Source organism: Rana temporaria, chromosome 4 (assembly GCF_905171775.1).
Source record: "Rana temporaria chromosome 4, aRanTem1.1, whole genome shotgun sequence".
Taxonomy (NCBI): Eukaryota; Metazoa; Chordata; class Amphibia; order Anura; family Ranidae; genus Rana; species Rana temporaria.
The window spans coordinates 58,724,584-58,746,417 of record NC_053492.1 but is presented as its reverse complement, the minus strand read 5'-3'; the positions used below and the strand labels follow the sequence as shown (position 1 = coordinate 58,746,417).

Below are 21,834 nucleotides of genomic sequence, written 5' to 3'. Positions count from 1 at the left end.
CTCATCTATTCCAACTTTGGCAAAAAATTAAAGACTCATATCTCCTATCCTCGACCATATCTCCTCTCACTTCCTTTTTGGGGGACCCCAGATTCCACTTGGCCTTTACCAACAGACCCTTGTTCACGTTATGGATAAACAATAATCTTACCACACTAAATTCTCTACAATCCAAATGGGTCTTTAAATCCTTTCATACTTTACAGAAAGAATATAACCTCCCCCCCATAGAATACATGAACTACCAACTAATTAAATCCTTCTACTCACGACATTTTTCACTTTCCTCACACTCTACTAATACTTTATTTGAAAGAATTTGTCTAACATCCTCCAGAGACAAGGGAATGATTTCCAGACTATATCACTACCTTAGCAACCTTAATTTACAGGAGAAATCTAACCCGATGCTCTGTTGGGATAAAGATCTTGATTGTTCCTTTTCAGCAGACTCATGGTACTCCATGTCTGAAAACCTTCAAAAATGTAATAAAGCAATCTCATTTAGAGATACTCCAGTAAAGCTCTTTTCTAGGTGGTACCTCACACCCTCCAAATTACATTCATTTTACCCCTCAATATCTCCCAATTGTTTTAGAGGTTGCTCAGAACAAGGCACGTTATTACATACATTTGGGAGCTGCCCTTTTCTAGACCAAATATGGCGTGCGGCAACATCTAGATTTGAGTCATCCTATGTTCATAAAATCTCTCTTACTCCACAAATCTGTCTTTTGTATGCAACGATTCCAGATATACCAACTTCACACATGAGATTATTCCATTCCCTATGCAGCTCGATCCAATGGATGATCGCCCTTAATTGGAAATCTAATACTATCCTTTGGTCACAAGTATTGGAGAGAATGGAAGTTTATAAGATTTCTGAGAAAATATATCATACCTTAAGCCCTGGTTCACACCGGGTACGATTTGGAACGATTTGAGATGCGATTTGACATGTCAAATCGCATCTCAAATCGGCGGCAATTGTCGGCAATGGCACTGTCCTAATCAGTGCGACGCCGCATCTGCGATTTCAAAAAGTAGTTCCTGTACTACTTTTTGCGATTTCGGGCCGCGATTTCCATTAAATTGGGGCCGAAATCACGGCCGCGAAATCGCGGTAAAATCGCGCATTTTACCGCAATTTTGAATTCGCAGCAGTGTGAACCTAGGCTAAATGACAACCTCCATATTTACAACTCTAAATGGTCGAATTGGAACGTACCATTATACTCAATATTCTTCTCCTCTCCCTTCCCCTTTTCTTTACCATCACTACCCATACCACTTAAGATATTACTAAATTGCAATACATTTAAATACTGCTACCTGTTTATTATTACCTTTGTAGTATAACGATGATTACTTTGACTGAATGATATACTATGTACTATTCTACTGACTTTCTATTATTGATTACATTGTCATTATATTTGTGCAACCTTTCATTATTATTACAATAAAAGTTTGTAAACAAATAAAATCCATACCAGACCTAAAGGGTCTGGTTATTGAATTTGCGGGGACCTCCGCGCATTTTTTTTCCTAAAAGCCATGTCCCATTGACTACAATGGGGTTCGAAATTCGGGTTCCCGAACCCAAACTTTTTTTTTTAAAGTTCGGGTTCGGACCCGAACCCGAACATCCAGGTGTCCGCTCAACTCTACTCGTAAACTGTGTTACTCGCAATTTAAGGTTTTACTGTACTAGTAGCATCTAACGCTCCTCTCCTTCCAAACCGAAAAAATGCTGCTGTCAGAAGGTGCCCCTGTGCTCCTTCATCCAGAGCAGGGGGCGCTCTAATAAAGGTGTAGTGCTACTGGCCAGATCTCCAGGTGAAAACAGAGTGAAAAAAAGATCTAAAAAGGAAAATCAATGTAGCATTCAATGATTTGTAAACTGCAATATATTACAGTTTTCATTTTCAGGAAGCTTTAAGGGAAGTGTATATAATGTTTCTGTCATGTAAAGGGATGGTGAAAACTGCATGAATCAGATGCAAACAGTATTTCTCCTAAATGTACTGAGCTGGTTCACTGCTAGATTTTGGGAAGGTTTGTTCGGGTCTCACATAGGTTATTATATGTATACAGGACTCTGATCTCTTTACTCCTGAGGCTTACTGTTTCATCTCACCCATGTTTCTACTACACTTATATTACAGAAAGCCAGCAGATCTACACAACCTCGCGCCGGGCACTCACCCTCCTTTTCTCACCTTTAACGGAGAGGTGAAGACAGATGTGAACAAGATAGAAGAGTTCCTAGAGGAGACATTAGCACCACCAAGGTATGACGTTCACCAACCACAACTACTGTACATATTTCATTCACCAAAACCTTCACCAGAAACTCCAGACAACAAGTATATGAGGCATGGCACAAAGAACGCTGCAATAGGGTGACCACGTGTCCCGGATTGCCCGGGACAGTCCCGCATTTTGCAGGTCTGTCCCGGGCACCTTCATTCCAGGACAATACAGTGTCCCAGAATGAAACTGACACACCCACCAAAGATGCCCCCAAAAAAGGCCACCACATCACCGCTTTACTCACTGACAGTATTTGTGCCTGGAGAAGCACAATCCCCACCCCCTGCTTGTGATTGGAGAAATCATAAATCCCACCTCTTGTGTCCAATCACTGTGCTGTGATTCGTTACAGCACAAGCTGATTTTGGGAAGGGAGGGTGTCCCTGAATGGTAGATTGGAAATGTGGTCACCCTACGCTGCAATCATGCTAGAGTCGGCAAACATATTCACTTTGCCGTAAATTTGAGTTTTAGATCTTACATTGTGATTTTGGGAAGAACTGAAGCTTCTTGTTACATGATTTTCTGCTTCGGAACTTCCTCTCTAAGTAGAGCGGTCACTAGACCTAGGTCACCAGCCTGCTAAGACTCAATGCCATCTTGAAATTAAGGATTCTGGCCCAGATTCACAGAGAGCAAGGCGCAGATTACGCCGCCGTAGAGCAAACACCGTACGCCACGCCAACGTAGCGCGGAGAGGCAAGCATTGCATTTAGCAAGCCAGTGCTCCCAACGCTGCGCCAGCGTGGCGTGGGTTTCGAAGGCGCACGCCGGCGTAGGTGGAAGTGGGCGTGACCCCATGCAAATGATGGGCCGAGCGCCAGAAAGGTATGTATCACGAACTGCGCATGCGCCGTGACATGGACGCATGCACAGCACCCCCCTGCGCTTTCTCACAACCACGCCGGCACAACTGCCTAAGCTACGCCGGATCACCGCGTACGCCGTGAACATAACGTACGCCCAGCCAGACACACGTCCAACGCACAATACGCCGGCTTGTGTTCCCTTGTGCAGACCTGTGCATGTCTGTTGCACCTCCTTTATGGGGAATAACTTTACGCCGGACGTACAACGTTTGTGAATCGGCGTATTTGCCTCATTTGCATGTTTGAATGGCTAATCAATGGGAGCAGCACCATGCGCGCAGCCCATATGTGCGCCCACCCTACGCCGGCGTGTGCAAGCTACGTCGGCGGGGTGTAGCCTGTTTTTAGGCGCATGTTGGTTCGTGGGTCTGCCGGACACATATGCCGGCGCACATTTGCACTTTCGTCGGCGTAAGTGCTTTGTGAATCTGGGCCTCTGGTAGCTACAAAGTTTTTACTAACTGAGCAACCATTGGCTAACAAGACACAGTAAGGGTGTCAATATGAGCTTCCAATCTAGAGGAGGACAATTATGCCATTATATCATTTTTCAACATGAAAAAAAACATAGTTTTTCAGCATGTTTAAAAAACAACATTTTTCCAACTTCATCATAAAAACGACGTTGCCCACACACCATCCTTTTTAGAAAATGATCTAGCAAAGCGCGGTGTCGTGCAACACGTACGACAGCGCTATAAAGGGGAAGTTCCATTCGGATGACACCACCCTTGGGGCTGCTTTAGCTGATTCTGTGTTAGTAAAAGACGATTCATGCTTTTCTGTCTGTTACAGCGTGATGAATGTGCTTACTCCATTACGAATGGTAGTTTTACCAGAACGAGCGCTCCCGTCTCATAACTTGCTTCTTTTACGTCGTTTTAGCCCACACATGATCATTTTTTACGACCCGAAAAACAACATTGTTTAAAACGACGTTAAAAAATCCAGCATGTTCGAATTTTGTTGTTGTTGTTTTTCATCACCTGAAAAACGATGTGTAGCCCACACACGATCATTTTAAATGACGTTTTTTAAAAACAAAGTTTTTTTCATGCTGAAAAATTATCGTGTGTATGCGGCATTAAAAATACCCAGGAGGTAGGTTGGGTTCTATGCAATAATTTAAAGCGGTTGTAAATCACTGGACCGTTTTTTTTTTTTTTTTTACACCCTGCAAGGTAAAGGTACATAATATACTAGCACATTATGTTAAACCTATCTTACAGAGGTTGTAAACTCCTAAAAAAAAACTGTATGACAAAGGCATAATGAGCTAGTATGCATCACATACTAGCCCATTATGAAATACTTACCTTGGATCGAAGCCTTCCAGCGGCGCCCGCACACCTTTGAAACGGCTGACGTTTTCCGCAGGAGACGCTGTTTATGGCACAGGGCGTGGAAGGAACGGCACTCGTCACAGTACCTTCAAAACGATGTCACTGGCTGCATGTAATGTAAATATTTCTTAAACGGCGCACGTTCAGGAGACATTTACACTACCTATAGGTTAGCCCTATTATAGGATTACCTATAGATAAATGTCTGCAGAGGAAGTTTATTTCCTCTTTAAAACAAAACCCTCCCGCGTCCAGATCTTAGAGCTGCAGCAGGCTCATTTTCCGTCTTTTTGCGTCTTCGCGGACTTCGGCTCTGTGACTGGCCGAAGCCATCATGATGGAGATAGGAGATATTTACACTACCTATAGGTAAGCCTTTTATAGGTTTACCTATAGGTAAAAGTAATGTGTGGAACCTTGCTTCCTCTTTAAGATGGACCTGTATTCATATTTTAACTCATAACAGTTAAGCTGGCATAGACAAATAAAAAGTAATCAAAAGGCTTTAGGCTCCATTGACATTTGTGCGACTTGTCATGAGGCTTTGGACCCCAAAGTCGCATGAAAAGTCAAACAGCTATTTTCTTTATGATAATCGTTTATATCTGACTTCACAGGAGTTGCTGCACTTTCCATAGACCTCATTGTAAACCCTCAAAAGTCGCATGAAAGTCATACTTGCATGATAAAGATGTGATTTGAGTGCAACTTGTGAAAAGAATTCAATGAAAAAAAAATAAAAATAAATACATGGGGTCACTCCCCACTCCGGGTCTGGTATGGATTTTGAGAGGAACCAAAAAAAAAATGGCATGGGGTCCCCCTCAATATCCATACCAGACCCTTATCCGAGAATGCAGCCCAGTAGGTCAGAAAAGGGGGTGGACGAGCGAGCGCCCCCCCTCCCCCTCCTGAACCGTACCAGGCTATCTGCCCTCAACATGAGGGGGTTCTTTGGGGCAGGGGGGCATGTTGATGGGGATAAGGACCTCTTCCCCACAACCCTGGCCAGTAGTTGTGGGGGTCTTCCAGCCCCCCTGTGTGAATGAGTATGGGGTACATACAAGTGAAGCGTAAAAAGTTTTTGACCATTCCTATTTTTGCAAAATAATAATAAAAAAATGTTGGTCGATGTAGATCCATTATCAAACACGCCGCCCGCCGCCACCACCAACCGAAAAAATAAATAAAAATAAAAAACTCAAGTCCTGACAAAGGCTCCAGCCATCTGCCTGCTCTGAGAGCCCTTAAATAACTAAGGGGTGGGTCCACCCGGTGACATCACTGCCCCTTGTGACATTCATTGATGTCGGCCAAGGGGGCGGTGTCCCCTTAGTTATTTAAGAGCTGTCATACGGCAGTGGGAGCCTTCGTCAGGGCTGGAGACTTTTTTTCCCTTTTCTTTTTTCAGGTTGTTTTTTTTTTTACTTTTTTAATAAAGGAATCGTCAAAAAGTTGTGTTGTGTTTTTTTTTTACATTTTACACTTTTTTGGCGAATGAATAGGGGAGGGCTGGGATCTGGGGGCCCCCTTGTTAATAGTGGGTTCCAGATTCTGATAAGCCCCCTGCCCGCTGACCCTGACAACTACCAATCAGGGTTGTAGAGAAGAGGCTCTTGTCCCCAGCAACAAGGTGCTTTGGGGGGAGCAGATCCCCTCTGACCCAAAGCACCCCCCATGTTGAGGGCATGTGGCCTGGTGTTGTTCAGGAGGGGGGCGAGTGAGTTTTCCTGGCCTGCTGGGCTACATGCTCGGTGAAGGGTCTGGTATGACTTTTATGAGGACCCTACACGTTTTATCTTAATTTTTTTAAATTACATTTTGGCGTGGGGAGCCCCTTAAAATCCATCTGGTATTGGTCACGCCATTTACCTCATTTATTTGTCATTTCCCGTACTCTTTTTTTTTTTTACATTTAGCTGTCAGTGGGGACACCGGCTGGCAGCTGATAAATCATTGGTTAACCCTTTCATGCCTAAGCCTATTTTTTACATTTGTTGGTTACAAGTTAAAATCCGTATTTTTGCAGCTGCTAATTTTTAATAAACACAAAAATTACTGGACCTCCTCTTTAAAGTGATATTAAAGCCTTGTTTTATTTAAAAAATAATTTTTATAAACATGTTATACTTACCTGCTCTGTGTAGCGGTTTTGCACAGAGCAGCCCCAATCCTCCTCTTCTCAGGTCCCATGCCGGCTCTCCTTTTTCCTGTCGGGTGCCCCCACAGCAAGCAGCTTGCTTTAAGGGCACCCAAGCAGGCACGCTCCCGACCTGCAGCTCTGTGTGTGCAGGACTTTGCCTCGGCGCCCGCATCATTGGATTTGATTGACAGCAGTGGGAGCCAATGGCTGTGCTGCTATCAATCTATCCAATGAAGAGCCGAGAACCCCGGGATTTATCAAACACGTTCTCAACGCGGGACTTTACAGGGCTCAGGTAAGTAAAACCGGGGCCTGGGGGGCCGGTAACTGTCAGATGTTTTTTCACCTTAAAAGCCCCTTTAAGTCTGTAAAAAGCTTGCACTACCTACAGCATATCTTTGAATTTACAGATAATTGTGCATGCTCATTTTAACTCATGGTAACTTCACTTTTACTTTTTTTTTTTTTTTGTTTGCTCCTTTTTAATTGGCCAGTTCCATAACTGGTCTTCTTTTCATAACATGCAGCCTCCGAAATAACAAGCCATGGGAGTTTTATACTGTATAACATGCACTTGGCTTGAAGTAGTACATGTTTGCTTTAATTTTCATAGTTATAGTTTCATGTAATGTTAGTGACAGGAGGGGGAGGAGCCTGTATAAAAAGGCGCATTATTCCCATCGCCTAGGACAGTATGAATACTGTACACAACCCCGATCACAATGATCTCTCCTCTCCCTCTTTGTTTGCTCCTGTCTGCAGTGTTATTTTAGAATATAGAGGGACAATAGCTGCTTCGCCTTCCCATGACAAAACGCCACTTTTTTTTGTCTGTAATATTCTTGCTTCACGTCCGCCTTTCATGTCTTGCAGTAGTGTGTGTATCTCTTTGTAGTCACACCTGCGGCTGGGACACACCGACACAATCCGTCATCGCCCTGTCCCCGATTACACCTCTCCGCTATCTGTGAAGGAGTTCTAATAACATACGTAGACAGATGTGTTATGCCGCGTACACACGGTCGTTTTTTTGTGATAAAAAAAAAACGTAATTTTTTAGCATGAAAAAAAAACGACGTTTTTCAAACTTAATTTTAAAAAACGACGTTGCCTACACACCATCGGTTTTTCAAAATGCTCTAGCAAAGCGCGGTTACGTTCAGCACGTACGGCGGGAATCTGTTCCATTCAAGCTCGCGTCATAACTTGCTTCTGAGCATGCGCGGGTTTGAAAACGTTGTTTTAAACGTCGTTTTAGCCCACACGCGATAATTTTTTATGACACAAAAAACAACGTTTTGAAAAACAACATAAAAAATTGAAGCATGCTCGAATTTTTTTTTTTTTTGTCGTTTTTCAGAAGACATAAAACAACGTTTTCCCCACACACAGTAATTTTAAATGACGTTTTGAAAAATGTCGTTTTTTTTAATCACAAAAAACGACCGTGTGTATGCGGCATAAGAGCTTATCAACAATGGGGCAGATTCACGTAGATCTGCGGCGGCGTAACGTATTGCATTTACATTACGCTGCCGCAAGTTTTACGGGCAAGTGCTTGATTCACAAAGCACTTGCCTGTAAAGTTGCGGCGGCGTAGCATAAATTCCCCGGCGCAAGCCTGCCTAATTCAAATAACCTGGGTAGGGGGCGTGGATCATTTAAGTTAGGCGCGTTCCCGCGCCGAACGTACAGCGCATGCGCCGTCCCTAAAATTTTCCGACGTGCATTGCGGTAAATTACGTCGCATGGATGTCATTGGTTCGACGTGAACGTAAATTACGTCCATCCGTATTCGCGACCGACTTACGCAAACAACGTAAACGTAAAAATTCAAAACTCGGCGCGGGAACGACGTCCATACTTAACATTGGCTGCGCCTCCTAATAGCAGGAGCAAAGTTACGACGAAAAAAAAATGTCACTTTTGAAATGGCCAATCAGTTTGTACATTTTTTCACAATCTATAGAGATTTTCAAAATCCATGTAATAAGAGGGTAAATTAAAACAGAACTAAACCCATCAATTTACCGGATTTAAAAAAACAGTTACATCCCTGGAATGCCGGGTTTGCTAACCGTCACGTTGGTTGTGCTCTCAACCAAACGGTCAAATCATCAGTGGCGGCCCATCCATAGAGGGTGCATGGGCGCCGCCTCCCCTATGCATGCGTCCGGCCCCCTGATCTACATATCAGAGCACGGGACCATAGATTCCAATGCGGGGTGGGTGTTTTTTTTTTAAGCACCTGATTAGAGCCAGAGGCTCTAATAGGCATCAAAAAGGGGTGGCTTCGGAGCGCAATGCTCTGAATTTGAATTGAAATGCTCTGAAATGAATTTTCGCTATTTTCACACTAAAGTTTCTCCCCGCCAATCAGAAGGCAGGTTGTGAAACCTGTTTCCCGATTTGCCAAAGTGTCAGGCGATCCTATAGGATGCCTAGCACCTTAGTGGAAAAGGAGAATGCTTGAGAAGCGGACACCGGAGCCATCACTGCCCGCACTCCAGTAGAGGAGGAGAGGACACCACAGCCCCGCCACATGAGCCGGTATGTGCCGGACCGCCTGCGTGGGGGGGAGCTGTCAGTGCCACGCCGCCTGGTAGGGGGGTTGTTTGCTGCCCCCCCAAAAGATGAACCCACTAGCCATCACTGCAAGTTATGATGTCACAACTGATCACATGCGCAGCACAATGGCAGTTAAGGATCAAACAGAGGCTAAGATGGCAGCTTCCTTGACTATAGACATGGTAAAGGAGATGGACAGGGACTGCGGACATAGTACAGGAGATGGACAGGGACTGCGGACATAGTACAGGAGATGGACAGGGACTGCAGACATAGTACAGGAGATGGACAGAGACTGCAGACAGAGTACAGGAGATGGACAGAGACTGCAGACAGAGTACAGGAGATGGACAGAGACTGCGGACATAGTACAGGAGATGGACAGAGACTGCAGACAGAGTACAGGAGATGGACAGAGACTGCGGACATAGTACAGGAGATGGACAGAGACTGCGGACATAGTACAGGAGATGGACAGAGACTGCGGACATAATACAAGAGATAGACAGAGACTGCGGACATAGTACAGGAGATGGACAGAGACTGCGGACATAGTACAGGAGATGGACAGAGACTGCGGACATAATACAAGAGATAGACAGAGACTGCGGACATAGTACAGGAGATGGACAGAGACTGCGGACATAATACAAGAGATAGACAGAGACTGCGGACATAGTACAGGAGATGGACAGAGACTGCGGACATAGTACAGGAGATGGAAAGAGACTGCAGACAGAGTACAGGAGATGGACAGAGACTGCAGACATAATACAAGAGATAGACAGAGACTGCGGACATAGTACAGGAGATGGACAGAGACTGCGGACATAGTACAGGACATGGACAGAGACTGCGGACATAGTACAGGACATGGACAGAGACTGCGGACATAGTACAGGAGATGGACAGAGACTGCGGACATAGTACAGAAGATGGACAGAGACTGCGGACATAGTACAGGAGATGGACAGAGACTCTGGACATAGTACAGGAGATGGACAGAGACTGTGGACATAGTACAGGAGATGGACAGAGACTCTGGACATAGTACAGGAGATGGACAGAGACTGCGGACATAGTACAGGAGATGGACAGAGACTGTGGACATAGTACAGGTAAGGTGACCACATGTCCCGGATTGTCCGGGACAGTCCCGCATTTTGCAGGTCTGTCCCGGGCACATTAATTCCAGGACAATACAGTGTCCCGGAATGAAACTGACACAGCCACCCTGATTCTCCCAAAAAAGGCCACCACATCACCGCTTTACTCACTGACAGTACTTGTGCTGGCCGGAAATGCCAGAAGGAGCACAATCCCGCACCCTGCTTGTGATTGGAGAAATCATAAATCCCGCCTCTTGTGTCCAATCACTGTGCTGTGATTCGTTACAGCACAAGCTGATTTTTGGGAAGGGAGGGTGTCCCTGAATGGTAGTTTGGAAATGTCGTCAACCTAAGAACAGGAGATGGACAGAGACTGCGGACATAGTACAGGAGATGGACAGAGACTGCGGACATAGTACAGGAGATGGACAGAGACTGCGGACATGTTGGGCAACAGGGGACTAGGGAGAGACACGCTCCCTGTTTGTCCTGTTGACCATTGTCATCGGTACCAAAAGCCAGGGAAAATCTTACATTTTAAGTTGTCACCAGAACATGAATATAGAAGACATCTTCGAATAGGGACACAGGGGAGTGGTGCAGGTAGGGATACAGCTAAGCTACAACATAATCATATACAAACATGTGCTGTGGGGGTGTAGGCTTATACTAAAAAGTCCAAAGATATCCATGGCAGCCCCTCAATGAGACGGAAGTAATCTTTGCAATATTAAATAGAAACAGCAGAGGGCGCTAAGTAAGTTCAGTATATAGAAAAAAGTCTGTATTAAAATTCAAGTGGTAACTCACAAGATGAATAAGGATGAGAGCATATAATTGTTGAGCCTGAGTGTGTCTTCAGGAGCCAGGAAGCAGATGCTTCTGCCAGAAGCTGTGTAGGACACCAGGAACAAATGTTTGGGAGCTAACTGCTCCTTTTTCATGCCACTTGAAAAAGAAGGAGTTAGCTCCGAAACCTGTAGCGATGCTCCCCATGTTGTGGCTCTCCCAGGTGTGACATTACTTCCGGGCTTGCTCAGTCTATACGCTCCAGAGTGGCTCCAGGACTTGTTTTTATATTGTGTGTCCTACACAGCTCCTTACAGCAGCATTTGCCTCTTGGCTCCTGAAGACACACTGAGGCTCAATAGCAAACCGCACTGGGTGGAGTACATGCTCTTATTCCTATGTAGCTCAGGAGTTGCCACTTGTGATTTTTAACTAAAGTATTTTTCTATATACTGCACTTAGTGGGTGTCCTCTGCCTTTTCCTTTATATCTTCCAGTGGGGACACTTTTGCTGGTGGAAATTGTGAAGGCATTTCCATAATTTTCACCCTCACAAACAATGAGTCTGTGGCAACCTGCATTGCTGCATCAAGCTGTCTGACAGCACTGTTGAAAAGATTTGAGTTCTCGGCAGGGCAGCCATCAGGAATTATGGGGCCCCTTACACAGCTTCAGGCATGGGCCCTCCTGGAGCAGAGAACCGGGGGGTGCTGCCGCCTGAAATTGAGAAGCGGGGGGGGGGGGGGGGGCGCTACAGCGAAAAAAAAAGAAGAAATAAAGAAAAATATATATAGAAAAAGGGGGGTAGCCATCCGGGGCCCTGGGGACCTCTGGGCCCTTGAAATTATTTTTTTTTTTTTTTTTTTTTTAAAAGGGTGGTTGCCATCTGGGGACCTCTTGGCCCTTTAATAAAAAAATAAAAATAAAATAATTATATATATATATATATATACACACATACATATATATACACAAATAATTACAAAAAAAGGGGGGTTGCCATCCGGGACCTCTGGGCCCTTTAATAAAAAATATATATATAAAAAAAAGAAAATAAACATTTATAAAAAATTAAAAAAAAGGGGGTTGCCATCCAGGGCCCTGGGGACCTCTGGGCCCTTTAATAAAAAAAAAATATATAAACAAAAATAAACATTTATATAAAAAAAAAGGGGGTTGCCACATGGGGCCCTGGGGACCTCTGAGCCCTTTAATAATAATAATAATAATAATAATAAAAAAAAAAAAATATATATATATATATATATATATATAAAAAAGAAATTAAAAAAAATTATAAAAAAAGGGGGGTTGCCATCCGGGGCCCTGGGGACCTCTGGGCCCTTTATTATTATTATTATTATTATTATTATTATTAATAATATATATATATATATATATATATATATATATATATATATATATATATATATATATATATAAAACATAAATAAAAAACGGGGGGTTGTAATCTGGGGCCCTGTGGGCCTCCGGGCCCCTGGGAACCTTCGGACCCCTTACAGGTGTACTGCCTGTACCCCCCTGATGGCGGCCCTGGTTCTCGGTATATACCCATGCTACTGTATCTGTAAAGTTTCCCAGCACACTTCCCAGCTAGCCTGCAAAAAAAAATTGACCCTGTTTAACAATTCCTGTTAAAAACAGAGGGTTTCGTTGCACACAATGCAAATACTGTATATGTGGAAGTCGTACTCCAAAACTCCTCTGCAAAGTGTGGCCCAAACTCTATGTTAGAGAGTCTCCAAGTTGGAGAATCTACAGAAATGGAGAAAATAAGGGCAGGTATGCCTGGAGGGAGCCCATTTGCTCCATAAACCCATAGGCAGGGCCGCCATCAGGGGGGTATAGGCATTACACCTGTAAGGGGCCCGATGGTCCTCCTCACGTTTTTTTTTTTTTTGTTGCATTACACCTGTAAGGGGCCTGATGGTCCCGATGGTATTATATTGAAGAGATTACAATTACACTTGTTTTTTTTTTTTTTTTCGTCAGCACCCCGCCACCCCCCCCCCCCCCGGTTGTCTGCTCCAGGGGGGCGCTGCCTATAGCTGTGTAAGGGCCCCCAAAATTTGTGATGGCTGCCCAAATGGTGCAATTTTTTTTTTTTATGGTTGAACTGGATGGACTTGTGTCTTTTTTCAACCTGACTCACTATGTCATTTATAACTAAAAATAGGGTTTAATGTACCACCACAAGATGGCGTTGTGGATACAAAATAGTAAAGTGTGCCAACATCCTAACTAACTGAGAATATTGGTAAGAGCAAAAAACATGGGGGCAGATCCACATAGATCTGCGCCGGGCGCAGCGTATGTCAGATACGCTACGCCGCTGTAACTTACTTTGGCTTAGTTTGAATCCTCAACGAATTTGCACCGTAAGTTACGGCGGCGTAGTGTATCTCTCGCGGCGTAAGGGTGCGGAATTTAAATGCGGCGGGTAGGGGGCGTGTTTCATTTAAATGAAGCGCGTCCCCGCGCCAAACGAACTGCGCATGCGCCATCCCTAAAATTTACCGCCGTGCATTGCGCTAAATGACGTCGCAAGGACGTCAATGGCGTCCAGACGACTTACGCAAACGGCGTAAAATTTTCAAAATTAGACGCGAGAACGACGGCCATACTTAAAGTGGAGTTCCACCCATTTTTTTATGTTTATCTGTGCTGCATGCCCTAATATCATAGTGTTCAGAATGGACAATTTTTATTTATTGTGTTGCTTGTAAATACCTTTATTTTGTAGTCCTTTATTACTTCCTCCTCCTTATTAGCCTAGGCTATTAAGTCACAAGGCTATTCGCAAGGGTTTCTGGGATAGGCACCATGTATCCCAGTAGTCCTTGCAAATAGCCTATTTGCATAGAGAAGGGGCGGCAACTTCCTCTGACACTCCCGTTGCTGTGCAAACCTGACTGAAACTTATTACATCGCTTGTGCAGCACTGAGCATGTGCGAGATCTGCAAGGCTGAAATCCAGGAAGTCATACAGTCTGGCTTCATGATGCCCACACTTAAGATGGCCACGGTCTATTTCTAGATTATAAACTAACTAAATGCTCCAACAACCTAACAAAACGGACCTTAGTTTACAGACTAACTTTACTAGACTACATTAAGCTTGTGTATTACAGGGGTATTTATATTTAAAAAGTGAAATTGTGGCCGGAACTCCGCTTTAACATTGAGTACGCCACCATATAGCAGCTTTAACTATACGCCGGAAAAAGCTGAACGGAAACGACGTAAACAAAATGCAACGGCCGCTCGTATGTTCGTGCATCGTCGGAAATAGCTAATTTGCATACTCTACGCGAATTACGACGGGAACGCCACCTAGCGGACGCCGAAAAATTGCACCTAAGATCCGAAGGCGTACGAAGACGTACGCCTCTCGGATCTAGCCGAGATGCCGTCGTATCTTGTTTTGAGGATTCAAAACAAAGATACGACGCGGGAATTTTTAAATTACGCCGGCGTATCAATAGATACGCCGGCGTAATTTCTTTGTGGATCTACCCCATGGACTTTAGAGGCACACCGTAATTTTAAGTAGAAAAGTCAGAACATTTATTAAACATGATTAAAAATAACATTATTGGCATAACATGTTAAAAATAAAAAATTAACATGTTTGATCTACACGGCACTCGCGAGTCGCAACACCTAACACAACCAATCGTTACCACAGTACAGTTCCTGCGTAGGTTGCCTAGTGGATGATCTGAGTAATTCCTTATTTGTTGCTTTTATAGGGGAACATCTCATTCTTTGCAGGATGTGACAAATTGTACTCTTCATCTATAACCAGTAGTGGACACTGGGCGTGCTACAAATGCCCAAAATATCTTCACCCACATACACAGGGCGTGTGTGGTACGCCCTGGCCTTTTGTTTCCTCTCACATTTGACAGCAATTTCCACCTTTCAAAGTGACATTTAGCAACAGTTTGTAAACAGGTGAAATAGACACAACGTAACATTGTTACTTTTGTATCTACTCTGTTTCATTCATCTGTAGATCATAATGGGTTTGCTTCCATATACATACAGTATAATGTCAAAGTTGTTGTAGGTTTTTTTGCCTTTTAGGCCCCTTTCACACAGAGCAGTGGAGGTGCGGTGACGGTATAGCGGCGCGATTTTTGTCGCCGCTATACCGTCGTATTTACCACGATATTCGGCCGCTAGCAGTGCGGGTTTTAACCCCCGCTAGCGGCCGAAAAAGGGTTAATACCGCCCGCAATGCGCCTCTGTATAAACGCCTTACCCTTTCACACTGAGGTGTTGCACTGGCAGGGCGTTGAGAGAAGTCCTGCAAGCAGCATCTTTAGAGCAGCTTTTGGGCGCTAAAAAAAACGCTCCAAAAACGCCCCTCTCCATTGAAATGAATTGAAAAGCGCTGTGAAAACGCCTTACCCTTTCACACCGAGGCACTGCAAAAACGCCCTAAAATGTTAGGGTCGTAGCGGTGCTTTACCAGCACATTGGGATTGCAGATGAGGCTTCGCTCCAATAACGCTCGAATAACGCTCGAATAACGCTCGAATAACGCTCGAAAAACGCCCCAGTGTCAAAGGGGCCTTAAGGCTTTGGCATACCAAGACATTTTGGACAATTTCATGATCCCAACTGTGTGGGAACAGTTTGGGGATGGGCACCTTCCTGTTCCAACGTGACTGCGCACCAGTACACAAAGCAAGGTCCATAAAGACATGGATGAATGAGTTTGGGGTGGAGGAACATGACTGGCCTGCACAGAGTCCTGATCTCAACCCGATAGAACACCTTTGGGATGAATTTGAGTGAAGACTGTGAGCCAGGCCTGTTATCCTAATAGACTGATCACCATCTGCATTTATGGTGGAACAGCAAGTAGTTGGGGAATACCACTTCAGGGTCATTCAATTTGTGTACAATTATAATGTGATGGATACAATTTTGGAATATCGTGTATACAATGTCGATAGTATTTTATCAATAATTCATTTTTTTTTTAAATATGTAGAATAAAGTTACTCTTTAAAAAAAAAAGACATACAATACAAATTTCTTTGCTGTAAATTGCCTTAAAGATCCCAGTTCAGAGGTTTACTACAATTGGCGTTCCAATACTTTTGACAATATAGTGTCTGGTCCAGATTCTCGTAGATGGGCGTAAAACTGCGGCGGCGTAACGTATGTCATTTACGTTACGCCGCCGCAAGTTTTACAGGCAAGTGCTTTATTCACAAAGCACTTGCCTGTAAAGTTGCGGCGGCGTAGCGTAAATCACCCGGCGCAAGCCCGCCTAATTCAAATTAGGCGGGTAGGGGCGTATAGCATTTAAATTAAGCGCGTTCCCGCCCTGAACGTAATGCGCATGCGCCATCCCTAAAATTTCCCAACGTGCATTGTGCTAAATGACGTCGCAAGGACGTCATTGGTTTTGACGTGAACGTAAATGCCCCATTCACGGACGACTTACGCAAACGACGTAAAATTAAAAATTAAAAATTTCGATGCGGGAACGACGTCCATACTTAACATTGGTTGCCCCTCATATAGCAGGGGCAACTTTACACGGCGCAAATCTAACGTAAACGTCGTAACTTCACTGCGTCGACCGCGCGTACGTTCGGGAATTCGCTTATTTTGCTAATTTGCATACTCGACGGGGAAAACGACGGAGGCGACACCTAGCGGCAAAAAAAAAAATTGCATTTAAGATCCGACAGCGTAAGAGCCTTACGCCTGTCGGATCTATTGGATATCTATGCGTAACTGATTCTAAGAATCGGTCGCATAGATACGACGGCCCAGATTAGGACTTACGACGGCGTACATGGCGCTGTGCCATCGTAAGCCCTTTAAGAATCTGGGCCTATGTATTTAGTAGTGTATTTAGGTTTTGTGCTGCCCAATCACCCCCTAATTTAAATATGACCCACCCCTTCCTGTCAAGGCCACACCTCTTTTTCTGAGTGGGGCCACTAGTTCTTAGGGGCTGGGGCACTGGATTCCCTTAATTTGCATAGATTTCCTCTCACTTCCTGTTTGGCTTTGGGGCAGGAAGTGAAGGGAAATCTCTGCAATGGGACAGGGATGGTAAAATATAAACTGACAGGGGCTCTAACCCTCCCTTACTCTATCCAAAATGAAAAAAAAAAAAGTGTTGCCTATAGTTCTACTTTAAGCACAAATTTCTGATAATTTTATGGACAGGACTAAGAAGATATAACCAAGCAAATGGTGCAGCAGAAAACATATAGCACGGTGAGGAAGGTTTGTGGTCCAGGATGATAGGACAGTCACAATTAGAAGCAGCTTGCGTTACACTAACAGTGTAGCACAAGTCGGCGGAGACTCTTTCTGTGCTGCCCCCCTGCAAAGTGCTGCCCTAGGCCTGGGCCTTGTTGGATACAGCGTTGTATGTATTACTGTGTTATGTTACAGTATAACTAAAGGCAAAAGTTTTTTTTTTACGTTTTTGATAGAGTGGAGATGGATTAGAACATCTGGCAGGTTGTTATTGCTACCTCTGCCCTCATTAGGGAGACTCACCCTCTCATTTTGTCATTTTTACCGTCATCATCAAAAGTGAAAGGAAAAGAAAATCACACATTTTGATTTGTCACCAATACAGGAATAGAAAGGAAATCCTCCAATGAAGTTTAGGAAAGGGGTTTCCTCACCTTCTTGTTTTAGAGATGGGACAGGAAGTAAAGGGAAACCTTCCCAATAGGGCAGAGATGGCAAGAAATGCTGACAGGGGGTATATATGTCCAAAAAAAAAAGTTTGCCCTTTAGTTCTATATAAACTGGTTGCCGATCAGCCACCATCATTTTACGGCGGCAGGTCGGCTCCCCTGCGCGAGAGCCCGTAGCTATACGTCGGCTCTCGCGCAGGCCACTAGGGGCACACGCGATTGCTCGCTACAGAGCGAGAACCGGGAGCTGTGTGTGTAAACACACAGCTCCCGGTCCTGTCAGGGAGAGAAATGCTGATCTTCTGTTCATACAATGTATGAACAGAAGATCAGTAATTTCCCCTAGTGAGGCCACCCCCCCCTACAGTTAGAACACACCCAGGGAACATACTTAACCCCTTCCCTGCCCCCTAGTGTTAACCCCTTCACTGCCAGTGGCATTTTTATAGTAATCCAATGCATTTTTATAGCACTGATCGCTATAAAAATGCCAATGGTCCCAAAAATGTGTCAAAAGTGTCCGAAGTGTCCGCCATAATGTCGCAGTACCGAAAAAAATTGCTGATCGCCGCCATTACTAGTAAAAAAAAAATATTAATAAAAATGCCCTAAAAATACCCCCTATTTTGTAAACGCTATAACTGTTGCGCAAACCAATCAATAAACGCTTATTGTGATTTTTTTTTTACAAAAAATATGTAGAAGAATACGTATCGGCCTAAACTGAGGAATTTTTTTTTTTATATATTTTTGGGAGATATTTATTATAGCAAAAAGTAAAACATATTCATTTTTTTCAAGATTGTCGCTCTATTTTTGTTTATAGCGCAAAAACTAAAAACCGCAGAGGTGATCAAATACCACCAAAAGAAAGCTCTATTTGTGGTGAAAAAAGGACGCCAATTTTGTTTGGGAGCCACGTCGCACAACCACGCAATTGTCAGTTAAAGCGACGCAGTGCCGAATCGCAAAAAGTGCTCTGGTCTTTGACCAGCAATATGGTCCGGGGGTTAAGTGGTTAAGTCATGAAATGTGATTGTCAAATAAACAGGCCCATAGCAGAAATGTAAAACTTGCTCTGGACCATAAACATGTTCAGCTGTGAGAACTGGTTATGGTCATTGTTCACTAGGTCGGGATGAGTGGAGTGAACATGCCCATAGTTAAAGCGGTAGTTCACCCTCACCCACATGATTTTACCATCGAGACAGGCATTGTAGCGCGAGCTACAGTATGCCTGTCCCGATTTTTTTAACCCCGGACTCACCTTGTAATCGTACATAGAAGATTTCGGCTCCCGCGGGGAATGGGCGTGCCTATGGAGAGGGAGGATGATTGACGGCCGGCCCTGGCACGTCACTCTCCCCGAAGACAGCCGGAGTAGGTCTCGGCTCTTCACGGCGCCTGCGCACAGGCTATGCGCAGGCGCCGTGAAGAGCCAAGCCTATTTCGGCTATTTCCGGAGAAGCGTGACGTGCCAGAGCCGGCCGTCAATCATCCTCCGTCTCCATAGGCACGCCCATTCCCCGGTATCTTCGATGTACGATTACAAGGTGAGTACGGGGGTAAAAAATTCGGGACAGGCATACTGTAGCTCGCGCTACAATGCCTGATTTTATGGTAAAAGAATTTTTTTTTTTTTTTCGTTGATAGGGTGAACCCCCGCTTTAAGATGCATGAAATGTGTAGCCTATGTTGTTCTGTCTTGAATGTTGCCATATTCACTTTGCATCAACTTTATTCATTTATTATTGTGTATTTATCACCTCCTACAGATACCCCAAGCTGGCAGCAAAGCATCGGGAGTCAAACGCAGCCGGAATTGACATTTTTTCTAAATTTTCAGCATACATCAAAAACACCAAACAGCAAGACAATGCTGGTAGGTAAATAGATCGGAAGGGATCCTGAGTAAGTAATCCTACTAAAGTGACTAAAGACCTGTACAGATCCTACGGGTTTTGGCATTACTTATAGATGACTTGCAAGGGCCATTTGAGGGCTTCGTTCCTAAACTAGGCACACCCCTTCCAATTCTCATGTCTCTCTATTGGTTAGTAAAGACACCCATGATACGTACAAGGAGTGAGGAATGGGAATGGGATAGGACTGAATTGAGTTGTACTTTATGTAAATTTTTCTGTTTCAAATATTTTATTGAATTTTATAATTATCAACAAAATTCCATTAACAGAGCATGTACAATAATGTAATAGAAATAGATATTCCATTAACAGAACATGTACAATAGTATAGTAGAAAAAGGCGTAATCATCCAAGAAAGTAACTCTTATAAATGTAAACGAAAATAGATAACCTAGTAGATTGTAGGATAAGATTATGTAACATGAAGTGTCATAATCATAGCTTCATGGCAGCTATTTGACGACAAGTAATTGAGAAATTAAGTTGATTGACATAATATAATATAATTATGTAATCTATGAAGAGAATAGAATAGAATGGACCTATAAAGAAATATTAAGTTAACACTTTCCCTACCGAGTCATTGTAAAATGACGTCGGCGGGAACCCTCCCTCCCTCAGAGTGGACGTCATATGACGTCCTTGCATTCCTGGGCGGCTAGGGGCCGCGATTGCCCGCAATAACGGCAGGACCATGGATCTGTGTGTGTAAACACACAGATCCATGTCCTGTCAGCGGTGAGGAGACCGATGTGTGTTCCCAGTACTGAGGAACACACATCGGTCTCCTCCCTTGTGAGCCCCCCTCCCCCTACAGTTAGAACACACTTTAGGGAACATATTAACCCCTTCCTCGCCAGTCACATTTACACAGTAATCAGTGCAGTTTTATAGCACTAATCGCTGTATAAATGTGAATGGTCCCAAAAATGTGTCAAAAGTGTCCGATATGTCCGCCGCAATGTCACAGTCACAATAAAAATCGCAGATCGCCGCCATTACTAGTAAAAAAAATAAAAAAATAAATGCCATAATTCTATTCCCTATTTTGTAGATGCTAGAACTTTTTCGCAAACCGATCAAATATGCTTATTGCGACTTTTTTTAACCAAAAATATGTAGAAGAATACGTATCGGTCTAAACTTTTTTTTTTTATTATTATGATATTTATTAAATCAAAAACTAAAAAATATTGTGTTTTTTTTTCAAAATTGTGGCTCTTCTTTTGTTTATAGCGCAAAAAATAAAAACCGCAGAGATGATCAAATACCACCAAAAGAAAGCTATATTTGTGGGAAAAAAAGGGCGTCAATTTTGTTTGGGAGCCACGTCGCACGACCGCGCAATTGTCATTCAAAGTGCGACAGCGCTGAAAACTAAAAATTGGTCTGGGCAGGAAGGGGGTGAAAATGCCCTGTATTGAAGTGGTTAATGTGTTGTAGACTAGCTGGGGGAATAAATTAGGCTAAACCATGGCCAAGTTTCTTCTCTTGGCTTGGCTTTATCTGGTGCGAAGGTCAAAAATTCCAACCATTCAAAGCATTTTCTATTACATTGTATATATTAGGCCCCATACACACGATAGAATCCATCCGCTGAAAAATCCCAGCAAATGGGTTTCAGCGGATAGATCCTATGGTGTGTACACTCCAGCGGATCTGTTTCCGCGGATATTTCTCCCCTGGGATGGATTCCAGCAGATCGAATATTTGCTGACATGCTAAACAAATCCATCTGCTGGAATCCATCCCAACGGATGGATCCGCTGGTCTGTATAGACTCACCGGATCCATCCGTCCGAAGGGATCCCCCGCATGCGTCGTAATGATTCGACGCATGCGTGGAATTCCTTATATGACAGCGTCGCGCACGTTGCTGCGTCATAATCGCGGCGACGGCGCGACACGTCATCGCCAGAGGATTTAGGCGCGGATTTCAATGCGATGGTGAGTACACACCATCGCATAGAAATCCGCGGAAATCCTCGAGAGGATTTATCCGCGGAAACGGTCCGCTGGACCGTATTCGCGGATAAATCCTCTCGTGTGTATGGGGCCTAA

The 21,834-nt window shown here is 43.9% G+C and overlaps 1 protein-coding gene across 2 annotated transcripts in view; it reads left to right on the top strand.

The window, feature by feature from the left end:
• CLIC5 (chloride intracellular channel 5) overlaps nucleotides 1–21,834 on the top strand; it is a 226,726-nt gene that overhangs the window by 139,143 nt on the left and 65,749 nt on the right. For both annotated transcript variants that reach the window (XM_040348436.1, XM_040348437.1), the window contains exons 3-4: nucleotides 2,172–2,297; nucleotides 19,623–19,729. In XM_040348436.1, the coding sequence (XP_040204370.1) occupies nucleotides 2,172–2,297; nucleotides 19,623–19,729 (233 nt within the window). The remainder of the gene's footprint in view (nucleotides 1–2,171; nucleotides 2,298–19,622; nucleotides 19,730–21,834) is intronic.